We start from the raw sequence: 25,932 nt of genomic DNA, 5'->3' as shown, positions 1-25,932 counted from the left end.
CTCATTTTTCATTCTCATTTACTGAATGACTTGTGAATATTGAAAACTACTAGTTATTACAGCACAAGCTTCTCTTATTAAGATCATACCTTTCCTTCTTTAGACTATTTCAACAAATACAAGTGCTAAAAGCGAGGAAATACTCGTTTCCATTAAACTGGTTTTTCAATCAATTAATTTGTATTAACATCATAGGCCTAATATCAAATATTGATTTTTAGAGATTTACTGGGAAGCTAAATATGTGGGTACCACATTCTCAGTGCTATTATTATCACACATTATTCAACACCAGTAAAAAAGGTATTGATACAGTTTTATACATAAGAAACAATATAAGCAAAACTCTTTATATAATGAGAAAAGAATTATGATTACTCTAATATTTATAATCCATTGGCATAGGGGCATTATTCCTACCAGGTTGAATAGTTTTATATTATCAGTTATGCACAGTATCACTAAGAAATTTCATTTAAAAAGCAGACTTAAATTGATGAAATTAATCTAAAATGACTTTAAAATAAAAGTTTAAATGAAATGCATCTAATATGCAGAATGTCTACTCAGGCTAAATTAGTGAAAACATCTTCATCCTTAGTATTTGGTTTTCTCAGTAAGCATTAACAAAAAATATATGCCAAGTTAATTGATAAGTAAAAATTAGGATGATTTTATAAAGTGTATCTTGTCATTTTTAAACCTTTTTTTCAAGCATGGCAATTTTTTGTCATTTAAATTCAGTGTTTGGCTCAAATTTTATATTATAAATGACAGTTATTCAAGATTATTCCTCATTGGAATATACATTATCGAAATATTTAGCATGAACTACAGTTCATAAGGCAAATTGCTATGACTCTTTAGAAATTCAAGTTTTTAGAATGTTTTCAGGAATTTGGTGTTTTTCTGGGAATGCATGAAGTATTCACAAAGTAGCTGTTTTAATACTGTATATAATATTAAACATTTATGTATATGCCCTAGTGATGTAGAGAGTTTAGATTTAATCTATTCAGCCTTTAAATTTAATACTTGCTAAAGTGGAAGTTTCTTTAACAGGGTCCAAAAAGATGCCTTTAAATAGAAAGGCTAACATCTACAATAAAATTTTTCTCTTGAGGGGAAATGCATTTAATTCTCATAACAAGTACCGCTAATTTAACTCTTGAATCTCCTTGTTTTCTTGTTTAGTACACAGAGATCATATAAAACATTTGAATAATTTTATATAACTATTATTTTCATATTTCTAAACTCAATCATTTGTTTTTTAGTTTCCTTTCTTGTAATTATGGAAATAGAAGAATTGTTATGGTTAACTAAGAGCAAAGAAATAAACACTTTAGTATAGAAAATTTCCCTTTTGATATTATAAATAGCCGATTTTGTAATTTTTGTGTGGATTTTATTTTTAATAAAAAATGAAACATACTTTTTGTCTATTTCTCTTTTACTTGTCAACAATTATAATTTTTTTTTTACCTTTGGCAGCCTATAGGCTGTATAAACATAGGATCATAGATGTAGACTCATTAGCATTAGGAATAGTAAGTATGCCATAGACAGCATTCCTGTCTTTTTATTGAATAATATGGCACTGTTTGTAGGTAGTTTCTAAAATTGTCTTTTACTCCCTTAAATAAAATCTATAATCTTGATTCAAAAATTTTAAGTGTACAATGATATATGGTAAAAAAAACACAAAAGTCCTTTTCACTCTCTCTCTCTGATTCTATTCCCTACTATATCTATAGTGTGTGTGTGTGTGTGTATCTTTCCATATTCTTCAATGTGCATCCATAAAACACTGAAGTAGTTTTGAAATAATCTAATCCTGATTACACATTTACATAGCTATATAAGAGGCCCCTTTCAATGTTTGAAAATATGATCAGCTTAAGATGGTAGAATAGTAGGGGGGCCTTATGCTTGCCTTGTCCCTTGAACACAGCTAGATAAATATCAAATCATTCTAAAGACCCGGTAAATTGATCTAAGGACTGAGAAAAAAACTGCACATATAGAGGGAGAGAAAAGACCACATGGTAGAAGATAGGAGGTATGGAGATGTGATTTGGAGGAGGAAAGGATTGTGGGTGCTGTGGAGGGGAAGGAGCCCTGATTATGGAGATAGGAGAGAGACACAGAGACAGAAAAAGAGAGTGAGAGAAGTGCACAGGGGATTGCACAAGAAAAGTACTTTCTCAAAACCACTGACTGAGAAAATGAGAGGAGCTGATTATCATGCGGTTTTATAACCAGTGAAGCTCAAAACCTGGAGTTTAGAAGTTCACACCATGGTCAATGTAGAGCTCAGTGGATACAATGGTGCTCCTGTGGAGAAGGAGGGCAGAAGACTAGGAGCAGATGGTGTGATTTGAGGACCCCTGGGACACACTGGGATGGATAGTTTCTCCTTCTTGGAGTGCCTCTGGGAGAGGAGGCATAAGCTCTCAGGGTACAAAAGAGCCAGTCGGTGCCACTGTGCTGCCATATTCCTTAGCATTGGAAAAGAGACACTTGCTGAAGGCAGCTAACCTGGACACTGGCTTTTTGTTGTACTTTACTCTAAACTCCAGGCTCCTGCGTGTTGGTGCAAATGCCCTTCTGGGACAAACTGGCATCAACCCCAGTGCCACGAGACACTGGCCCAGAGGACCAGAGCAGGTCTGTGCCACAAGTCCCTAAAGCCTGGACTTGTGAAATGCAGCCAACATGCCCGAGATAAAACAGGTGCACTACACTGCTGGGAAGGCAGAATGGCCCAGACACAGGGTGAAGGCAGAGATCTGAGGGATGCCTGTGACACATGAAGGGAGATTGTTTGCTCTTCTGTGACGGCTTCACAGGCAGTGGCAGACACAAATTTCCCTCTCCAGGGATGAGGAAGAGGGTTGACGCCATTTTTCTCCCCCTCCCATCAGCACAGACTGACGTCAGGGAGCAGAACAGCTTCAACAGTGGAGGCCTGAGCTGCTTATACCAAGCCCCACTTCTCTGGGCTCTGCAGATGCTTCTTTACTAGGGCAAGTGTACCTGAGAACCAGAGCAGTGGGCTCCTCCCCTAGAAGACCAGCATAAACTCCTGTGTGCACCAAGTCTACTCACCATAGAGTACGCAAAGCTTCAGCTCATGGAGAAATAGGATCTAGCCTCTTGACAAGCAGATCAGAGTGCACCTAGTTAAAACTCACCGCACTATGGGCAAGGCCCAAACACTCCTCCCTTCAGGCAAGAAGAACCTCTACAGAGGACTGACCTGAGGGAAAAAGCAGCCAAAACAATAGCAGAGAGCACACAGCATACACCAGAAACCCTTCCTGGAATTACAGGTCCTGGATAGTATATGATCTTTTCTTCATAAAGCCATTACTCTCAGGATCAGGAAACATAGCAAGCTTTCATAACACACCAAAGGAAGAGACCTAGACAAAATGCCAAGATGGAGGGATTCATTCATCTCAAAAGAAAGAACAAGAAAAGGTCATGGTCAGGGATCTCTTTGAAACAGATGTAAGTAATATGCCTGATCCAGAATTTAAAACAACAATCATAAGGATATTAACTGGGCTTAAGAAAAGCACAGAAGACACCATAGGAAAGCATAGAAGACAGAAGGGAATCCCTTATTGTAGAGATAAAAGATGTAAAAGTAAATTTTTTTTTATTTTTTTATTTTATTATTTATTTATTTATTTTTTATTTTTATTTTAGTTGAAATAAAAATATACTATAACTGAGATGAGAAATAGATGGAATATAATGACCGCGAGGATGAAAGAAGCATGAAATCAATAAGTAATATAGAAGATAAAATTATAGAAATTAATGAAGCTCAGAAGAAGAGGGAATGAAAAACACTGGATCATGAATAAGACTTAGAGAATTCAGTGACTCCTTAAAGTGTAATAACATTTGTATCATAGGAGACCCAGAAGAAGAGAGGATAAAAGGAGCAGAAGGATTATTTCAGCAGATTATAGCCCAAAACTTCCATAACCTGGGGAAGAAAACAGACATAAAAATCCAGAAGGCACAGAGAACTCCCAGTGAAATCAACCAAAGCAGGCCAACACCAAGAGATATTAAAGTAAAATTTGCAAAATAAACAGATAAGGGAAAAATCCTAAAAGCAGCAGGGGAAAAGAAATCTCTAATTTTCAAGGGAAGACAAATAAGGTTAGTAGCAGACCTATCCACAGAAACTTGGCAGGCTAGAAGGGAATGGCATAATATATTTAATTTCCTGAAGGGGAAAAATATGCAACCAGGAATACTATATCCAGCAAGGCTGTCATTCAGAATAGGAGAGATAGAGTTTCTCAGACAAACAAACATTAAAGGAGTTCACAACCACTAAACCAGTCCTGCAAGAAATATTAAAGGGAACTCTTTAAGGAGGAAAGAAAGACCTAAAGTGACAAATAGTATAAAGGAACCAAGAAAATCTCTAGATTTTCACTAAGTTTGGACTAAATCAAAAGACACAGAGTATCTGAATGGATTAAGAAAAAAGAAAGACCCATCTATCTGCTACCTACAAAAGATTCATTTTAGACCTACAGACAACTGCAGATTGAAAGTGAGGGGATGGAGAACCATCTATCATGCTAATGGATATATATATATATATATATATATATATATATATATATATAAAAGCTGGAGTAGCCATACTTACGTCAGACAAACTAGATTCAAACTAGATTTTAAACCAAAGACTGTAACAAGAGATAAAGAAGGGCCCTATATCATACCCTATATCATAATAAAGGGGTCTATCCAACAAAAAGATCTAACAATTTTAAATACTTATGCCCCAAACTTGAAAGCACCCAAATATATAAAAAACAATTAATAACAAACAACTCATTGATTGTAATAAATAATAGTAGTGGACTTAGCACCCCACTTACAGCAATGGAAACATCATCTAAGCAGAAAAATATCAAGGAAGCAATGGATTTGAATGACCACCAGACCAGATGGACTTAACAGATATATTCAGAACATTTCATCCTAAATTAGCAGAATATATATTCTTTTTGAGTACAAATGGGACATTCACCAGAATAGGTTCACATAGTGGGTCACAAATTAGACCTCAACAAATACAAAACCTCTGAGATCATACTATGCATATTTTCTGACCACAACACTATGAAACTTGAAGTCAACTACAAGAAATAATTTGGAAAGACCACAAATACATGCAGGTTAAAGAACATCCTATTAAAGAATGAATGGACTAACCAAGAAATTAAAGAAGAAATAAAAGAATAACGGAGGCAAATGAAAATGAAACATAACAGTCCAAAATCTTTGGGATACAGAAAAAACAGTCATAAGAGGGAAGTATATAGCAATATAGCCTTACCTTAAGAATAAAAATCTCAAATACACAACCTAATCTTACACCAAAAGTTGCTAGAAAAGAAACAGCAAATGCAGCCTAAAGCCAAGTGAAGACAGGAAATAATAAAGATTAGAGCAGAAATAAATGATATAGAAACAAAAAGAAAAACCAGTAGAATAGATCAATGAAACTAGGAGCTAGTTCTTTGAAAGAATCAATAAATTGATGAACCCTTAGCAGGACTTATCAAAAAGAAGAGAGAAAGGACCCAAATAAATAAATAACAAATGAGAGAGATAACAACCAACACCACAGAAACACTAACAATTATAAGAAAGTATTATGAAAAATGACATGCCAACAAACTGAGCAATCTGGTAGAAATGGAAAAATTCCTAGAAATATACAAACTACCAGACCTTTAACAAGAAGAAATAAAAAAATTTGAACAGAACTATAACCAGCAAAGAAACTGAGTCAGTAATCAAAAATCTCCCAAAAACAAAAGTCCAGGGCCAGATGACTTCTCAGGGAAATTCTACCAAACATTTAATAAAGAATTAATATCTATCCTTTTTTATTATTTTTATTTATTTATTTTTTAGTGTTTATTTATTTTTTGAGAGAGAGAGAGAGTGTGAGCAGGGGAGGTACAGAGAGAGAGAGAGAGGGAGACACAGAATCCGAAGCAGGCTCCAGTCTCCAAGCTGTCAGCACAGAGCCTGATGTGGGGCTTGAAACCACAAACTGTGAGATCATGACCTGAGCTACGAAGTAGACCGCTCAACCAACTGAGCTACCCAGGTGCTATTCTTTTTTAAAGTTGATGTATTTTGAAAGAGAGAGAGAGAGAGAACATGGGAGGGGCAGACAGAGATGGAGAGAGAGAATCCCAAGTAGGCTCTGCACTGTCAGTGCAGTGCAGGGTTCTATCTCACAAATCATGAGATTATGACCTAAGCTGAAACCAAAGTTGGTTGCTTAATTGACTGAGCCACCCATTCTTCTCACACCGCTCCAAAAAATAAAAATGGAAGGAAAATTTCTGAACTCATTCTGAGGCCAGTATTACCTTGATTCTAAAACCAGAAAAAGACCTCTAAAAGGAGAATTACTGGCCAATATCCCTAATGAACATGGACATAGAAATTTTCAAGAAGATGCTACCAAACTGAATCCAACAGTAAATTAAAAGAATTATTTCCCCACAATCAAGTGGGATTTATTGCTGAGCTGCAGGGGTGGTTCGATATTCACAAATCAACCAACATGATATAACACATTAATAAAAGAAAGGATAAGAACCATATGATCCTCTCAATAGATGTAGAAAAATCACTTGACAATATACAATAGTCTTTCTTGATAAAAACTTCAACAAAGTGGGGATAAAGGGAACATACCTCAGTATCATAAAGGCCATATATGAAAGACCCACAGTGGGGTCCTCAGTGGAGAAAAACTAGGAGCTTTTTCCTCAAGGGTCAGGAGCAAGGCAGGTGTTTCCACTCTCACCATTATTATTTAACGTAGTGCTGGACATCCTAGCCTCAGCAATAAGACAACAAAAAGAAATAAAAGGCATCCAAATCGGTAAGGAAGAAGTCAAATATCTACTATTCACAGGTGACATGACACTATATAAACTACCTGAAACACTCAACCAAAAAATTGCCACAACTGATACCTATATTCAGTAAAGTTACAGGATATGAAATCAACATACAGAAATCTGTTGCATTTCTATACATCAATAATGAAGCAGTAGAAAAAGAAATCGAGGCATCAATCCCATTTTCAATTGGATCAAACCCCAAATAATACCTAGGAATAAACCTAACCAAAGAAATAAAAGAACTGTACTCTGAAAGCTATAGAACACTAATGAAAGAAATTGAAGATGACACAAAGAAATGAAAAAAATCCCATGCTCATGGATTGGAAAAACAAATATTGTTAAAACATCTATACTACCCAAAGAAATCTACACATTTAATGCAACCCCTATCAAAAAAACACCAGCAATTTTTCACAGAGCTAGGACAAACAATCCTACAATTTGTATGGAATCAAAAAAGACTCCAAATAGCCAAAGCAACCTTGAGAAAGCAAAGCAAAGCTGGAGGCATCACAGTTTCGTATTTTAAGCTACAAAGCTGTAATCATCAAGACAGTATGGTACTGGCACAAACAGAGACACACACATCAATAGTACAGAACAGAAAACCCAGAAAAGGACCCACGACTATATGGTCAACTAATCTTTGACAAAGCAGAAAAGAATATCCTAGGAAAAAGACAATGTCTTCAATAAATGGTATTGGGAAAGTTGGAGAGTAGCACTCTGTCCACTGGATCACTTTCTTACACCCTACACAAAAATAAATTCAAGGACAAAATATTTAATGTGAGACAAGAAACCATCAAATTTGAGACAAGAAACTATCAAAATCCTTACAAGAAAACAGGCAGTAACCTCTTTGACATTGGCCATAGCAACTTCTTGACAGACGCATCTCCAGAGGCCAGGGAAACAAAAGCAAAAATAAACTACTGGGACTTCATCAAGTTAAAAATCTTCTGCAAAGTGAAGGAAACAACAAAACTACAGCCTACAGAATGGGAGAAGACATTCACAAATGACATATCTGATAAAGAGTCGTATCCAAAATCTATAAAGAGCTTATCAAACTCAAAACCCAAAAACAAATAATCCAGTGGCTAAACGAGCAGAAGACATGAACATTTTTCCAAAGAAGACATCCAGATGACTAACATGAAAAGATGCTCAACATCACTCATCATCAGGGAGATACAAATCAAAACCATGATGAGATACTGCATCACACCTGTCAGAATGGCTAAAATTAACAACTCAGAAAACAACCAATCTGGTGAGAAGGAAAAGGGAACCTTCTTACACTGTTGGTAGAAATGCAAACTGGTGCAGATACTCTGGAAAACAGAGTTTTTTTGATAGGGGTTGCATTAAATGTATAAATTTCTTTGGGTAATATAGATGTTTTAACAATATTTTATCAGTATCTTTTTTCCTCAAAAACTTAAAAATAGAACTATCCTATGACCCAGCAATTGCACTACTAGATGTTTACCCAAAGGATACAAAAATACTGATTCAAAGGGGCACATGCACCTCCATATTTATAGCAACATTATCAACAAGAGCCAAATAATGGAAAGAGCCCAAATGCTCATCGACTGATGAATGGATAAAGATGTGGTGTATATATACAATGGAATACTATTCAGCCATAAAAAGAATGAAATCTTGCCATTTGCAATGACATGTATGGAGGTAGAATGTATTAGGCTAAGTGTAATAAATCAGTCAGAGAAAGACAAATACTATATGATTTCACTCATATGTGGAATTTAAAAATCAAAACAGATGAACATAAGGTAAGATAAAAAAAGAGAGAGAGGCAAACCATAAGAGACTTTTAACTATAGAGAACAAACTGAGGGTTGCTGGAGGGGAGGAGAGGGGGGATGGGTTAAATGGGTGATAGACATTAAGGATGGCACTTGTGATGAGCACTGGGTACTATAAGTGATGACTCACTAAATCTACTTCTGAAACCAGCATTACACTAGATGTTAACTAGGTACAATTTAAATCAAAACTTGAAACATTAAAAAACTGATCAAATTAAGTGCTTTTTTTATTCATCATGTTTCTTTCGATTGTTTAGAGGGTGTGTTTTCTACAACACTGGATGAGAGTAGAGACTGTTAAATATAGGTGTCATATGAGAAACTGTCCTAAATTGGTAATTTACAAATTTATTACTGACATATCCTGAAATAGGCATTTACGTCATAAGGTTATTTCATGCCCATTGGCCATTTCTTATTTTGAGAGGTATGAAGTAGGGTTATCTAATAATTTGATAATCTGGCATTCAAAAGCCAAAAAAAAAAAAAATCAAGCCTATAGCAGCATTGCAGAAAACACAGAACCCAACATAAACCTTATTAAAGAAGATAGTTGGTGTTGAAAACATTGCAAAGATCATACATTTAAAGTACATACTATAAGTCTACTTGCTACATACAAAAAAAGATATTCTATGAGGAGCAGAGCTTAGAATAGTTATTTTACCTGAGCAGCAAAAAAAGAAACACAGAAGACTGCAAGAAATTGAGAGAAGCAAATATATATGGGCAGGAAAATTATGTGAGACATTACTGATGAACTAACCTCTACTGTATGTCATTTAGCTTAAGAAAGATTTTTTTATTAGATTCAAATCAATATTACTCATCTTTTAATTTTAGAGTCTAATTTTACAATTGATATTCATAATGAGGGCTCTGAATCATTAAAGGAGTAAAATGGTAAAGTTCAGAATAAAGGATCAAAGGACCTTTAGAGAAGAATTCCACAGATAGCTACTATGCTTTGTGTAAGAGTCTAGTATTTTCCAAACTACCAGTCTATCATGGGATAACTTCAATTTTAAATATTCTTTTCTGGTCTAGAACCAAAATATGCTTTCCTCTTCCTTGCAGTTGTTAGAGCCATTTTTACCCTCTGGAGAAATGCAAATATTATCTTCCTCAGCTTTTTTAAAACTGGAGATTACCTATGAAACTACCATTTGTGTTTTTCATCTTATGAGTATTGATATTTCGTTTCTTTACATGATTTAGCATTTTAGGCCCCTCAAGTCCCTCTGATCCTTTTCTGATCTCTCTAAAATTCTGATCGCTCTCAAGATTCTTTTTAAATAATAACGTCAGTTAAAAAGTACTGAAGATATCCTTCATCAATGGAAAAGACAATAGTATTTTCCTTTCTGTTATCTAGATTTACTTCCATTTAATGTACCAGAGAATTTTTAGTTTAATTACTAGTTACAATAAACTCTTGACTCACATTATAGTTACAGGCAACTAAAACCCTAGCATTTTTTCAGAGAAAGGGTAAGCAATGGAAGTTTCCTTTTCTAGTGTTCTTGATGACTGACTACAAGAGAAAGTGTGTAGGCTTTTAGAGAACAGCTGCTTGTTCAGCAGGATATCCACTTAACAGTTCCATTATAGGGTCAATGTGGTATATAGTATTAGATGATGGAGAAATAATGAGGTCAAATCTCAGGCACTGTCATGCAAATCAAAATAAAGCAAATGATTTCACTGAGAATTCTCACTTTTCTCATAATCTTCTACCTAAGGCACTTCTTATCCAAAAACATGACAACTTATATACCTAAAAGATAAGAACTTGCATATAAAAACAAAAATACAAAACAAATTTTGGCCACAAAATAAGATTGGACTGATTACAGATGTCTCAGCCAGATTCTAAAGTGTCATCTTGGATCTTCAAAAGGCAAATGACATTCACCAATATGGACTTGCTATGCAATCAACCAATGGTATTCAAGGGCTCTGTGCACTAACACCGAACTCCTATCTGCAGAGACGAGATAGCTTAGTAGCTGGAATACAGTGGGTAAAATAAAGAATAACTTAAAAACTTGAGAAACAAATATTTAAAAAGTTCTACTCCTGAGGCCTCCTAGAAGTGAGTAAATAAGGATTGGAACATAAGCAACCATGATGGCAAAATATGAGGTAAAAATGTAAACTCAAAGACTCAAGCTCATTAATCATCTAGAATTAAAAAAGAGTAACAAACAAGAAACTACCTGTACATTTATGCTAGCCCCTAGAACTACTCATAATGGGGAAGGAGAAGGAAAGGCAAATCCTAATGAATGGAACAGTTATCGGTTTTTTGAATACATGGATCTCTAATATTGAAAATACAATGTAAAATAAAAATTGGCACAGAAAAAGTATATCTTTCCTAACCTTTATGTAGGCAGCTTATGCCAAAGAAAAGTATTACATTTTGAATCATTCTTCACAAATGAAATATCTAGAGTTTTTTGATTTCAAGAGAATGACCATTCATTAACATACACCTCATGTTTTCTAACAGTTTGGTCAAGAAAAAAGTAGTAATAATTAAAGAATTAAACACACACACACACATTTCTGGAAACCATTTTCTGAAAAAGTATGTGTTTTACCTATATATACATACATACTATTGTATATGTATGCATCTTTATTTAGGTTCTGGGGGGGATAAGATTTTCTACAGTCTGAGAAAAATTGTTTTACAAGAGAATATTGCCTCTGAATCACTACCCATCTGAAATAGAAAAAAATATATATATTTTTTTACTTAGGAGCACCTTTAAAGCTAACTTCAAGTAATCCAGAACAATATTAGTTTGTTTTTTTAATTAGAAACTGTTAGCATCATTATCCCCAGAGGGTATAATTTTCAAGATAGTTTTCCTTTCAACATTGCACAATGGGAAACAATAATAAAAGCATCCCAACAATGAAAGAGCAATTAAAAATATGCAATAGATTATAAAAGAAAGTAGGAAAGATTCTTATTAACATGGATTTTTTTCCCACAGAAAATTATTCTAGAGTTCATTCAACAAGCTATACTAAAATTAAGACAAAATATATCTGAGTGGCATTTTTTCTTTTATACTTGTTAGAAATACTATATAAAGGAATCCTTATTAATTTGCTTCCAATATTATGAAAAGTGTTTTATGTCTTATTGAAAGATTTAGTGTTCACTTAGTATGTTCCACTTAAACCTCTTACCTTCCTGAGGCTATGCTGCCTGTCTCCTGATGAGATATATACATAATAAGAGACATTCTCAGCAGTGTATAAATTTGCTTTTGGAATCAAATTAAACATTTCAAGCACTTATAACTCATTCACTCATAGGCTCGGCCTATTAAATGTTAATTGATGCACTTTATATGCAATCAAATAAAAATCAAATGTTAGTTACTGAACTGATTGAAGAAATAAAGCCCTTGTTAACACTGTGCCTAAAATAATTTCAAAATATATTCAAAGTTATCCTAGAAGCTGGGTACTGTGGCTCTGTCCTTTTCTCGATGTGTACTTAGAAAACAGTTTCTGAGTCTCAATTTCTGTAAATACAGGGCTAGTACTAGAATGTTCCTTTTCTGTTCTGAGACTTTATGTTTATACTTGAAATAGTTTCTCACAAAAATGGTTTCTTAATAGAGTTTTAATTTACTAAATTTAATGTGACTATTTTTTTCCAGCTTTACTAAGATATATTGACATACAACTTTGTGTAAGTTTAAGGTATACAATGTAATGGTTTGATACATGTATATATTGTGTATAAATATATCTATATATATTTACCACAGCCTTCATGCACATAATTACCATTTTGTTGTTGCTGTTGTTAGGATGAGAACATATTCTCAAAGTTCTACTCTCATTGCAATAAATGTGACAATTTAATGTGTCAAAGATCAGATTAGATTAGGAAGGGAAGTTGCTAGAGGTTTTCAAAATAATTTTGCTTCAATGGTTTCTGTTACATTCTATACATTACTTTTATAATCCATCCAGTAAAAATGTATAGATCATGCACTTGAATCACCTAAGGACATGAGAGAGATATATATCAAGGAAGTCATCAAGAGTCACAAAAAATGATGGAATTGCCCCGGTGACATGCTATGATGTCAATTCATCTACAGAACAATTGTATATGTTTCTACTTTCTTGCAATGGGTCAGGCAGAAACATTTAGTATTGAACAGCATGCATGACACTGAAAAAAATATCATATATGTATGATTTTGTTTAGATAACCTGTGTAAAAGTGGTCACATATGTCTTTGCCTGGTTAAAAGCACAGAGCTGCATTCTTGATTGATCCAGTTTGTTTTTACCCCTGTGAGAAGTAAGAAGGTTAAGTACTGAAGTTTAGAAATGCAGAATGATGAAATAGTTTAGTCAACTGATTTAAAATATTTAAAGTCACATACCTGTAAGTAAAAATTAGTTGTACGTTAGAAAATACATGCCAAATGCTCAATGCAAAGCAGTATATTTGAAACATAGTAATAAGATTGAATATCACTCAACATAGATTTTAAAAAGTCAGCGGAATAGGTATAAAATTCTGTTACTTAGGAGATGAATTTAAATATGCTAAAGCAACCTTTTGCTCTGTTTGCTCTGTATAACAAGCATTTAAACATAAGTGATTCTCATTATTAGAATGGGTGAGAGTAGGAGTGTAGATTTTTTAAAAAGCATATTCTAAAATTATCATTCTTGATTTACTTATAATTATCACATTAATTCAATTTTGACATTCTTAACAGCACTGAAGGAAAAATGTTTCCAAATTCATCAAAATAAAAGAATGAGAAACACTGATTTAAAGGTCAAACCAAAATGTGATTGTTTTTAGACACAAAAATATCCAATAAAGATGAAATATTTTTCAAATAGTTTAAAACAAATCTGCAAAGAAGAAATGGTTAAGTAAAATTCTGTAAGTGTCTTTTATTTTGTTTTGTGTTTTTAAGAATCTATACAAAAGGGTGCCTCGATGGCTCAGTTGGTTAAATGACTGACTCTTGATTTTGGCTCAGGTCATGATTTCAGGGTTTGTGGAATCAAGGCCTGTGTAGGGCTCTGTGCTGATAGCAGGAAGCCTGCTTGGGATTCTCTGTCTCCTCTCTCTCCCAAAATAAATAAATAAACTTAAAAAAAAGAATCTATGGATAAAAATAGGATCAAATGCCAGCTTAATTGTATAATTAAGGTATAATAGTAATTATAATTATACATTTCTTTAATTGTGACTAATCCCTAAATCTTGTCAAGTCAAATGAAATTGTGGAAGAGATTATTTTATTTTCTAAAATGCAATAATAAGAAAAGATCTAGACTGCCTTTTTGGTGAAGGCAATAACTGTCTGAAGAAAAAAACTTTATAAAAATCTAAAGAGAGACCAAATAACAACATAATTAAAACCACCATATGATAAAGGACACAGAATATTTCACCTTGATGACTACAAATACTTAAACAATTTTTTTATCAAATCAATAAAAGGAATATATTTCATAACAAGTAAGCACATTTAAGCTTTCTCAAAGATAATGGCATTGAAAATTGAATAGTGAATAGATGAAGGGGCAGATGGATTAATGAATGAATGAATCATATAAACAACATGAATATCTGCTCCTCTGACTGAGATTTCCTTCTCCACTGTAGCCATGCAATGAAATGATCTCCATCCTTTAGGGTGGCTCAAGTGCCACCTTCTCTCACATGCCATCAACCTGATATTGTGTCTTACTCAATACATCCTCAATGAACTGGTTTATTATTCTGTTCCACTCCATGTTATATTATTGAGGTAAACTATAATTGAATAAATCAGCATTAAGGAGGGTGAGAAGCGAAATTTAGATCACAAATGCACAATACCACTATAGAAAAGTTGATGCTTAAGTGCAGCATTACAGGGCATAACAGAAAACTATTGCATTCTTACTCACATCTTGCCTTTCTATGGTATGCAATATGGTGTTTAAAGCTTAGGGTTCAAACTTTAAAAAGGCTTCCAGAATTATCAGTATCATTTCTTAATCTTTTAGTATTTTAGTTATCTGTAAACATAGATGACTGATATCCATTCTTCTGGTTGCCATAAGGAGGAAAGTTATAGAATGTATATGAAAGTGGCAAATATGTACAATTTTTCCTTGGTCTCTTTGGTGCTTCCTCTTTTGGGTTCGCTACTCAAGTGTTAAGTCAATCACTTGTCCTCTTATTTTCTGTGGCCCTTGGAGTGTAGTGGATGCTGTAGTGCACTGCCCAGATATCCCTTTTGGGTGGGCCCCTCATTTCTCCAGCTACCAGGAGTGTTGGGGACTGCAGACTCACAGCTGAATCTCTGCAAAGGAAGTGTCATGCAGAAGAGAGCTGCCTCACCCAAGGTTCCATCTCTTCCCCTGGAAAGGTGGAGAGAGAGTCTGCATCCAATGACTCATGGGTGGAAGGGTACAAAGGCTTGACTCTCTTGCTTCAATTGGGACTACTCTAAAGGGTCATCCTAGTACCTATAGGAGACGACCAGAGGATCAGCACAGGCTTCTGATGAAATTGCAGAGCATTTCAATTTCTCCCTGTGCTCAATCATCTTGGTTCCCTCACTTCTTACAGGTGTTAGGTGTCGTTCTTGATAAAACTCCCCAGTAAATCTGTTACACACAGATTTCTCTCTCAGAGCTGATATCCCAGGGACCCTGACTTTATAGGCTGACTCCCTTTATATCCTGTGGTTAACATAAATTAACACATAAAATCCCAACCTGTCTACAACTCTGACTTCTTTACTTAAGACCTAAGTTTCCAAATACGTATTGTCCAGCACCACCTGGCTGTCTTGCAAGTAGCTCACAATGAAGATTCCTCCAAATTGAACTCTGAATCTGCTCTACCTCCTAAATTTTCTCCTCCCCCTATATATTTTTTAATAGCACTGAAATTCAGTCTTCTAAGGTAAAATCTTTTGTCATGAGTCAATTTGTATCTCCCAAAAGGGTATGCTGAAGTCCTCAGTCCTGGTCCACTTGAATGACCTTATTTGGAAATAAGGTCTTTGCAGATGTAGTTAAGAGGAGGTCATTAGGGTGGGCTCTAATCCAGTATAATTAGTGTCCTTATAAGAAGAAGACAAGACAGACACACAGGCAGATCACAATTTGATTACAGGGAATGTCAAGGATTAACAACCCATCATGAGAAGCTAGGAAAAAGCAAGGGCAGATGCTCCCTAGAGGCTTTAGAGAAAGTATGGCCATGCCCAGACTTCTATTTCAGACATTTAGAACTCTAGAGCTTTCAGAGAATTAATTTCTGTGCATAAAGCCACCAAGTTTGTGAGACTTTATTATGGCAGCTATAGGAAACTGACCCCTGCATCTGCAACAGCTCATGACCCCTATATACAGACCTGAGCCCTTACATATTAACTTGCAAGTATCTTAATGTTTATCCCCATCTGCCACCATCATTCCCTTATCTTGAGCCTCTATCAAATATCTTTTGAAAAACTGCAGTAACTTCCCATCTTCTCATCTTTTCTGGGGCTGGGCCTTACTACACTCCGCAAGGAAATTTTCTTTAGAAGTATAAGTTTGCTATGAACAAGGTATAATAAAACAAGACCCTAAAGTTGTCTCTTTCTGTTAGATAAAAAGAAATGCATTGACTCTCTTATCATGGTACATCAAGCTATTCATTTTCTGGTTCCAGTCTACCTAGATAACCTACTACTTCCCACCAGACCCCCTTCGTAAGTATTTAATGGGCATTTTTACATGTGGGTCTGCCACATCCACTGACTCTTTACCTCCATTGGAATGATCTCTCACCTGATCTACAGAAAGAATTTCTCTTATCAACATAAAACCCCCTTCAAATGCTGTTTCCTCTGTGAAGTATCCCAATTGATTTTTAAGGTCGGTTACACTATCCTCTATCCTGTCTGAGTATTTTGTCCTAAAACTAAACTCTGTTTTCATTATTTTTATATGTTTAATTATAATTTCTGTTGCAATATATATTTCTCCTTAAAGGCGGAAGCCTTGCTTTATTCTTTATCACTTAGGACCGTGCCAAAGACAAAGACCTTCAGCCTACATTTACTGAACAAATGAGTGCACTAATGATGTGTCTTCCTAATGTCTAGCACGGAAATGGGAACTGGAAGATGCTCAGTAAATGTGAGTTGAACAAATGAATAGCAATGGCTTACAGAAAATGTTCTCTAATGTATTCCTGTGCAATTTTCCCTCTAATGATTAAAGTTAATGACGAGTTTATTTGGACTTAGTTCCTTATGGAACATGAAATTTTGCATAAGTGTGTTTGCAGTGTTTTAAGTGACACTCTCTTGAAGGACGGAAGTTTGATTATGTAAAATTTGAATATTTCATCGGCCTCCTTTCTCCAAGGATCTTGGCTAGTTCCATCACAACTTTGGTAATAATATTTTAAAACTCTAAAGACTATTAAGTAAAGCTAAGTATCTGCCTTTGGCTTGAGGAGGAATGAATGGAGCGTCCTTCTCTGAGGAGATGTTTACACAGAAAGTTTCCTCTCTGCTGAGTACACAAAATGAGCACATTCACTTAAGCAGCCTAAATAAGTAGATACATTGGTCAAAAGAGCAGTAAATAAGTATTTGGGGATTAGATACAGAGTGAATAAAGGGCTTCTCTCAAAGCTGTAAGAGTCTGTACCACTATAAAATCATATGAGGCTGCTATCGTATTTAAATATTTGGAGAAATAAATTTTGATTAATTTAATATTTTCCTCTGAAATTTGCATACAGTACCAAAGTCCATGTTACAATTCACTAAGCTGTTTCTTTTTTCATCTTTGAAGCAGAGAAGGAAGTAATCTGTAGTTATAAAAAACAAAGAGAATGACTCTAATCATCTAAGAAAGAGCTCTCCATTTAAAAAAATAATCATTAATTTAGTGTTTTAGAGTTTTAAACATTGAGACCTGGCACAATAAAAAAAAAAAACCCAACACTTAAGAATTTAGTTAAGTCAGATAAGAGTCACATTAAATTGCAGGATGTGCGAAATATTTTTGTCCCCTCAGCAACTCTTAGCACAGTGCCTGAAGCACCGTAGATCTCAACAAATATTTATTGAATGATTGGGTGCATTTCATGCTTCATTTGAGGCTCATAATAAGGAAGTACTTCATTGCTAATGATAATAATCTGTGCAGTGTGTTGCTAATGTTTGCTGTGTGCTTATAGGACTGCAGTGTGCCTCAGTAGGAGGCTGATTTTGAGAGGGGCTATTAGTTCACTGTGTCTGCATTCTGAGAAACAGGGACAAGTCTTATTCTCATGGGTCCATGGGAGACGACAGTATGCCTTTCTCAATTCTGAGGCAAACAATCTTCAGAGAAATGCTGCTCCTCTATTGCCAATTATTTCCTTGGAACTGTTTAAGTTATTTTATTCAACACTTTATTTAAACCCATCTCTTGGTCATCCTTTAGGAAGGTATTTTATTATAAAATGTTTTTACTTCATTCTGGAGTGTATTATCAAGATAAGGACGCTTGCCTATCTGAGAGCTAATATTAGTAGAAGATGGAAAAGTCTCCATCACGTACACTGGGAAAATAGGATGCTAGGCCATAAAAAAGAAGTTTTCTGGGGTTTTTTGTTTTGCTTTGTTTTTTGTTTTGTTTTGTTGATGGAGAGGCGAGAAAAAAGGAAAGGTGTCAAAGGTGATATTGTTTCTCTCTGTTCAAAATGCAGATTCTTCAACAGGCAAAGGGGGAAATATCCACAGTCCCTGAATAAAGAAAATGATATCTCAGATATCTGGGTCAAAACAAGCTAGGGATGAAGTTAGGTTCATTTCCCATGCCAACTCAATCTATCACAGTAGCCACTAGGAACACCACTAATAAGGATTCTGAGGTTGCTTTTTAGGCAGAGAGAGTTCAAAGGATATGACTCCAAACAGGCATGTGGAACAAGCTTCCTGAGTCTTTTGCACACTAAAATTGTGAACCATTGGTCTACATAATGCTACCCCTCTTGAAGTGAGCCTGTAGCAAATAGCTACTTATAGTGTACGTGTGACCACTCAATTCCATACCATAATAACTGTTAATCAGGCACTTATTGTCCAACAGACACTCATCTAATTATTTATGTATAGCATTTAGTCTTCATTAAAATTATCTTTTTCACATAAAGAGACTAGTTTTTTTTTTTTTTGTAAATTGCTCAAGATCATAGAGTTTGTAAATATCACAGCTAGAATTCAAGGCAAGTAGTGCCTATCTCCAGAGGTTGAATTGTTAAACATCACAAAGTAGTGCTTAAGACTTAACTGACCTAAAGGTATTGAATCAAGTTATTACTTTCTATTGGGTAATCAAGATTTATCCTTGGGGCAAGGTTCATCAAGGACATGGCAATCTTTATTTCCAGAATATCTTAGACATAAATAAAAAAATAGAAAGTTGCAATGGAGGGAATAAGCAGTTCAAAAATTTGGGAACTCAAGTGGGAGCTGAAAATTAGGGGAATTTTAGCAGGGAGGTCAGCATGGAAGGGTAAAGAGGCACTTTCAATAAAGAAAATACGCCTTTTTTTTTTTTTTTTTTTTTTAGTGGTCCAAGTATAAGAACAAAACCAAAACCAAGTCATAATAAGAAACATTTCAATTTCAAGCAGCTGGAGAGAAAGACTCCAGACACAAGGTTTCCCAGTTCATGACAACTTAATACTACCTCTAAGTTACCTAACGAATTTCCTATAGATCTTGAACTTCTGTTATTTCTCAAGTCCAGTATATTAAAGTGGGTTTGAACATACTCACGCTATGAGATATGTCATGGGAAATTGTTTATGGAAAAAGGCAAAGTTTTCAAGTCCACAATTTTAAATCTGTACTTTTAGATGACAATAATGAGGATGAATTCAACAACTAACACAATAGCTGACATTGTTTTAGGGCTTAGCAACTCAAATATGGTGCTAAATGGCTTAAAACAATTAGCTTATATATCCTCTAATCCAACTATGAGGTAGCCCTCTGTACATTGTACCATGTACACCACAAATATGAAATAGAATAAGTATACATTTTTCTCATGTAGTTATGACTATGAACACAAAAATGATAATCAAAAATATTACCATCAAATGGTCCTTAGATAACACAGTTTAAGGGAACTGAATTTCATGCTTTTTAAGAAGGGTTTATGGGACAAGTGGCAGAGTAACTTTATGGGTGGTTAAAATAGTCTATTTCAAGTAATCTAACAGTCTAGAGACTAAATCCCTATATAAAGAGGCAGCTGGCCACTATGACATCACAAATCTGTGGCATCAAGAGAAAGTCTGTTATATAGGGAAAAGTGTATACTTTTTCTCTGTCATATCTGTGGTTTTTCAACTCTGATCTTCATTAGCAGAAAAATGAGTAATTAAATTAGTTTCCTTTTCCATGTGAGACCAAGTTCAGATCACTGTTCCTGAAAAGGGGTATATGGAATCTGATTTTCTACCTTTGAGTTGAAACAACCACCCTGTTGAATTTTGGAGATATTACTTCTTCATGTACAGGTTTTAAAAATAAAAAAATATAAAATTGTATTCCTTCTTTCGTGATCCTGGAAAGAATTTCTTTGGCTACTAAGAAATACATACTCATAATTAATATATTCATCTATTCACTTACTGTGGAGGATTTACTCTGCACCAAGCACTGGTCATATGGCCAGGAGACAGACAGACAAGTGCGCACGCACACACATACACACACACACACACACACACTGGTATGTATCTTTATACCAAAATCCACTAGCAATTCATGGAAGACAGGTCTTTCTTGGTATAGGGTTAAGCGGATAGAAAGCATTTGATAAATGCCTGTCAAATATTTTCAAATGTGACCTAAAAAAAGGAATAATATTTTTAAGTGATATCTTGAAACTTTAAAGAAATGGCATAAAAATCCTTTGTCATAAAACTCACTTTTGGTTATTATATGCCATATTAATAAAATATAGTTCAATTAATAAAAACAGTAAAAACTATTACTTTAAATATATGCAACCAGGTGTAGAGAAGGAGGGTGTAAAAAAGTTTTGATAAAGTTTGCTGTTCTCAATGATTTATAGCACCACTTAATGCATACAATAATTTGTCCAAAAAATAATAATATAAGGCTAAATAATAAACCCAGGAAAAGTCATAAAGTTGTGCAGGGTTAAAATGAGTGCAGCTCCTATCTCTCTGGAGAGAAATTAGGAAAGACGTAATAGCTGCCACTGTTGAGCACTGAGTACTGTTTGAAGCATTTTACCTGTGTTAATTCTTGTAACCCTCACCCAACCTTGTGATGTAAGGACTAATAATGTTAGCCATGTGGGATGTCTTAAAAAATGTGTACAGGATTTTGACCAAGGAAGGAAATCCCAAGCAAAGTCATGCACAGTGCCAAGTGTTTCTGGTCCAGAAGGAGACAAAGCAAGCAGTAGGTGACACAACTGGTCAGCTGGCTGGGGCTATGATGCGAAGACTTTATCTACCGTCTATAATTCAGGAGACTTGGGGGACCAAGGATACTTCAAAGGAGTGGCATGATTGAGATTGAACCTGAATAAAATGAATCAAACAAGTGGACTCCAGTACATGGAAAATGGAGGCAGAGACAGCAGCTGGGACTCTGCTTGGTATGGTTTAGGCAGAAGTAGTGAGTGGGAAGGCAAAGGTGATGAAGAGGAGTGGTGGATTCAATAGACACAGTGGAAGGAGACCCTAAACGACTTTACAATTGATAACAAAAGGGGATGAAGGAAGGAAAGACTGAAAGGTACCTGGAGCTTTCAAATCTAGCTCTGTGGGATTGAATCAATTATTAAGCACCAGTAGGTACAACCATACCAGAGGAATCTTTAAGAACCTGTTGTGTGAATTCACAAAGAAAAGAAACTATCCATCGGTTTGCAATATTAGAAAGGACAGATCACAGCAAAAATCTGAAATTTCAATTCATTTCACACTACTCAACCATATGAAACAATGTGCATAAAACAATCTTACCCCTTTGCTGTATTCACTATCTGAATCACTGCTGAGTTCCTCAGTATTCATATTTTCCAAATCAGATTCCCCAGGTGCAATCGGTACTGTCACTGTGAGGCTGGGGTTATGAATAAATGATTGACAATCACTTTCTTCCATTAAGTATTTGTCCACGCTGCTTCCTAAAGCACTGATTTTATCTTTTTCTTTGTGGAAAATGTGATCTTTGCTCATTTCAGCAAGCGTGCGGTTAGAGATATAGTTTTCCTTCTTACTATTCAGATCTTCTGCTCTTCTTGTGTCTTTGGGAATTTTTGGCTTTTTGGAAAATGCTTTTAGAATAAATTCACGTAAGTTTTGTTTCACATAATTTACTCCATTCTTAATTCTGGCGACTGCAATCTGGAGGTTATTTGCATCAGTGTCTTCTTCAGTTGCTGTAAGATTGTCAGAGCTAAATGAGCTCAATAATAAAGCCAAGAAGAGGTTGAGGACCTATATCAAGAGAAATAGGGAGGCAGGAAATAAAAAAGAAAATAAGCACACTTTTCTGACATACAGGCCAAAATCCAAACCAGCAGTAAAGATCCCTGCACTTCTTCACACACAGGTAAGAATGTGTGATGGGGTAGAGGATGGCCAGACTCCTCATTACCTTCTCTGGATCCTCCCTCCTGTGAACTCTGGGAAGCGCAGCTCAGTGGCACCCATGAGGGACTTAGCCTGAGGAGCAAAGAGAATGTTCCCTCCCCATTATCATTATGTCATTTCTGAAGTGGGAGTCCCTTGGCCAAATTCTCTTTTATGGGCCTAAAAACCCTTTCCAACATTTACCTATAATTAATATTTATTACCTGTGAGAAAAAACTAGAACAAGAAAATTGTGAACAGTGTTTATTGTGCTGAAGTAACCTAGGCCAACTCCATGTTCACTTTTCCCAGAAGTGAAATGTCAGTTTGTTGCAACAAATGGAACATAGAATACTTGCTTGCAAACCTCCTGTAATAAAATATTCTGTCCAAGAATTGTGCCAGCTTGCAACTTAATGAGGCTTTTAAAGCATAGAGAAGGACCTGTTTACTGAACCGAATTCAAATGAGATAATGGCATTATGATTGAGTGGCTTTGTGCCAATCATTTAGGCTTGGAAGAGATAATAAAAGAGGTTAGGACAACTCCTAGCCTTGAGGCAAAATCTTGCTGTGTGCAAAACCATTTCAGTTTTTCCTCTGGAGGCAGGGGTCCAGGTGAACTCAACATTGTAAAAAGAAAGAAGAATTCTCATAGAGGGTTGAAAGTATTTACATTATATTTAAGTGTTGTTTTATATAGGAAATAAAAATACCTTTTCACATACGTGTCTCCATGGACGAAAACATGGACCTCACTAAATAATCAAAATTAGGCCAAACTGAGGAGAAGGGACTCACAACCTCGCACCTGAACTTGGTCCCATCTAAAACAGTTTTTCAGGGCAAGTAGAAGAGCACAGGTTAAAAAGGTTTATGTGAATATGTTTAAGAGAAGAGTCTGAGAAAGAACAAGAGAAAATCACAGAAAACAATTATGATGAATCACTAAGGAATTCTGAAATAGTTTACTTTCATTTTAGTCTTTATTGTCAATGAAAAAATGTATTTCATTATTAGATACATGTTTGTGTGTGTATATATCTTAACAGGAATGTTGATGAGAAGCCAAGGGCTAATTCTACTACTTTAGCCTCCCTAACCAATGCAAGTGTTAACAGACTTTCTCTTTCTCCCTTTAAAATTTGTAATTAACTTTATTTTTTCCACATTTATTGAGATGTAATTGATATATACAATTGTGTAAGTTTAAGGTGTATAATGTGTTGATTCGATATATTTATATGCTGCAAAATGGTTACCACCAATAGTGCTAAAGAACACCTTCATCATGTCAAATAATTATCTTTTGTGTGTGTGTGTGTGTGTGTGTGTGTGTGTGGTAGGAACATTTAAGATCTGTTCTCTTAGCAACTTTCAAGTATATAATATGGTATTATTAACTATAATTTCTATGATGTTAATTAGATCCCTAGCATTTATTTATCTTTTAGCTAGAACTTTGAACTTTGGTCACCATTTCCCATGTCGGCCTACCCCTGGTTTCTGGTACCTACCATTTTAGTCTCTGTTTATATGAGTTTGGCTTTTAAAGATTCCACATATTTCAAGAATATGCTCCTGTTCCATCATATTAAGGATAATAATAATTTTTATCCCATCAAAAATCACAAGACTCCACTATTTCGTTAAAATCTACCAGATATCACAAATAAAAATGAAGTCCATTTTATATCACCTATCCATTATCATATTAAGCAGAGAAAAAATATTAATAAGATGTATTTTTGATTCAACATCATTCTGATTAATGTTCTTTGCCAGTTTCCTGATATACACTTGAGATTACTAAAATCTACTTTTCTAAACTATTCTCTAAAACTTATGGTTTTTAACCATTTTAATTCATTGGTAGTAAAATGATCTAAGGCATAAGTGAGAACAAAAAGCAAGTGATCTGTTTAGCATATAACTCTAATATGCAGAGGACTATATCAGAAATATAATTTTTTGTGTCTTTCTTTTTAGATACTAAGTGTATGTCAATGGTAATTCCTTAACCAAGAGTTGGTTATCTATTTTGTGAATTACACTTCTCTTTCATTATCACTAGTAAATAATGAAGAAATATCAACATGAGTCAGTCATTACCAATTCTATATGGATTAAACATTAGGTATTATTACATAATTGCATATTATTCAAAGACCGATTTCAAAATTCTTCTTTGAGGGTTGCCTGAGTGGCTCAATCAGTTAAGTGTCTGACTTTGGCTCAGGTCATGATCTCACAGTTCGTGGATTTGAGCCCCGCATCAGGCTCTGTGCTGATAGCTCAGAGCCTGGAGCCTGTTTCAGATACTGTGTCTTCCATTCTCTCTGACCCTCTCCTGTTCATGCTCTCTCTCTCTCTCTCAGAAATAAAACATTAAAAAAAAAAATCTTTGAGTCATTATTTAGAATTTCTCTCCTTTTCTCCCAAGTGTCAAGGGAATTTTATTTTTGCCTCACTGCTAGCATTTACCACCTCTTCCTTATCTGATAATTTTGTGTACCACTTTTCTATGTCTATAGAATTCAAGTACTTTGATGACAGGGACTAACTCATAGGTATATATTTTCAATCATCCTGCAATACCCAACTACATTTCCTTTCACAGAGAAAGCACTAAAAATATTGAATGAATAAGTTGAGAGAATCCAAGGAATCCCCCTTACTTCATACATTCCTGAGTGAGTACTAAATATTTAAATTAATTGTGACCGATGGCTTTGGTGTGGTATATTTTGACATCCTGTATCATATAAAGAGCTACATTTCAATATTTTTATGTCAACATTTGATAAGAAGTTTACAAACAAATCACATTATAGGAGCTTATTAATACAAATTTTAAATTCAGAAGAAGAACCAGAGAGAGAATATGTATTTTATTTCATACTGGGAATTAAAAGCCCACATAAAACTAGGAAATTTATTACTACAACTGGAGGATGATTAATAATTAAATTCTAACTCACTGTGTTCATATTTTGTGCAGATTTAGAATTCGTATTGCATAATTTACTCTGTACATGTCTAACCATTTAATGGCACAAAACAATACCATTTAGGGTTCGATTTGATGAATGAAGGTTTCTGTCCTAGGCTTTGAATTACTTTGATACAGGGGCTTCAAGGACAAAAAAAAAATTAGTAACTTATTTTCAAGCCAGTGGGAAGTGAAAGTACTAACCATATAGTTGTTACTATACCCCACCCTTGGGATACCTAATGAGGAGTCTGATGCCAAGCTGACAGACTAAACCAAGTCAACATGGTGGCTTTGAAAACTGAAGTCACTGCGTCATGGATGAGCATCTTATCTCATTTTCTCCTGTTTGTAAGCTTAAAAGGTTTCACCAACAAGTAGGTAAAAAAGGAAGAAACAAACAGAGAAAGAGTACAAGCCAAGAAAACACTAACGGAGACACAG

The 25,932-nt window shown here is 34.9% G+C and overlaps 1 protein-coding gene across 3 annotated transcripts in view; it reads right to left on the bottom strand.

Annotated features, from left to right (window-relative positions):
* The window catches only part of SCN9A (sodium voltage-gated channel alpha subunit 9), a 101,365-nt gene that overhangs the window by 38,880 nt on the left and 36,553 nt on the right, over positions 1-25,932 (bottom strand). For all 3 annotated transcript variants that reach the window (XM_039250141.1, XM_039250142.1, XM_039250144.1), the window contains exon 16: positions 21,885-22,361. In XM_039250141.1, coding sequence (XP_039106072.1) covers positions 21,885-22,361 — 477 coding nt within the window. The remainder of the gene's footprint in view (positions 1-21,884; positions 22,362-25,932) is intronic.

This window comes from Hyaena hyaena, unplaced genomic scaffold (assembly GCF_003009895.1).
Source record: "Hyaena hyaena isolate Hyena2069 unplaced genomic scaffold, ASM300989v1 scaffold_363, whole genome shotgun sequence".
Taxonomy (NCBI): Eukaryota; Metazoa; Chordata; class Mammalia; order Carnivora; family Hyaenidae; genus Hyaena; species Hyaena hyaena.
This window is presented reverse-complemented; position numbering and strand designations above follow the sequence as displayed.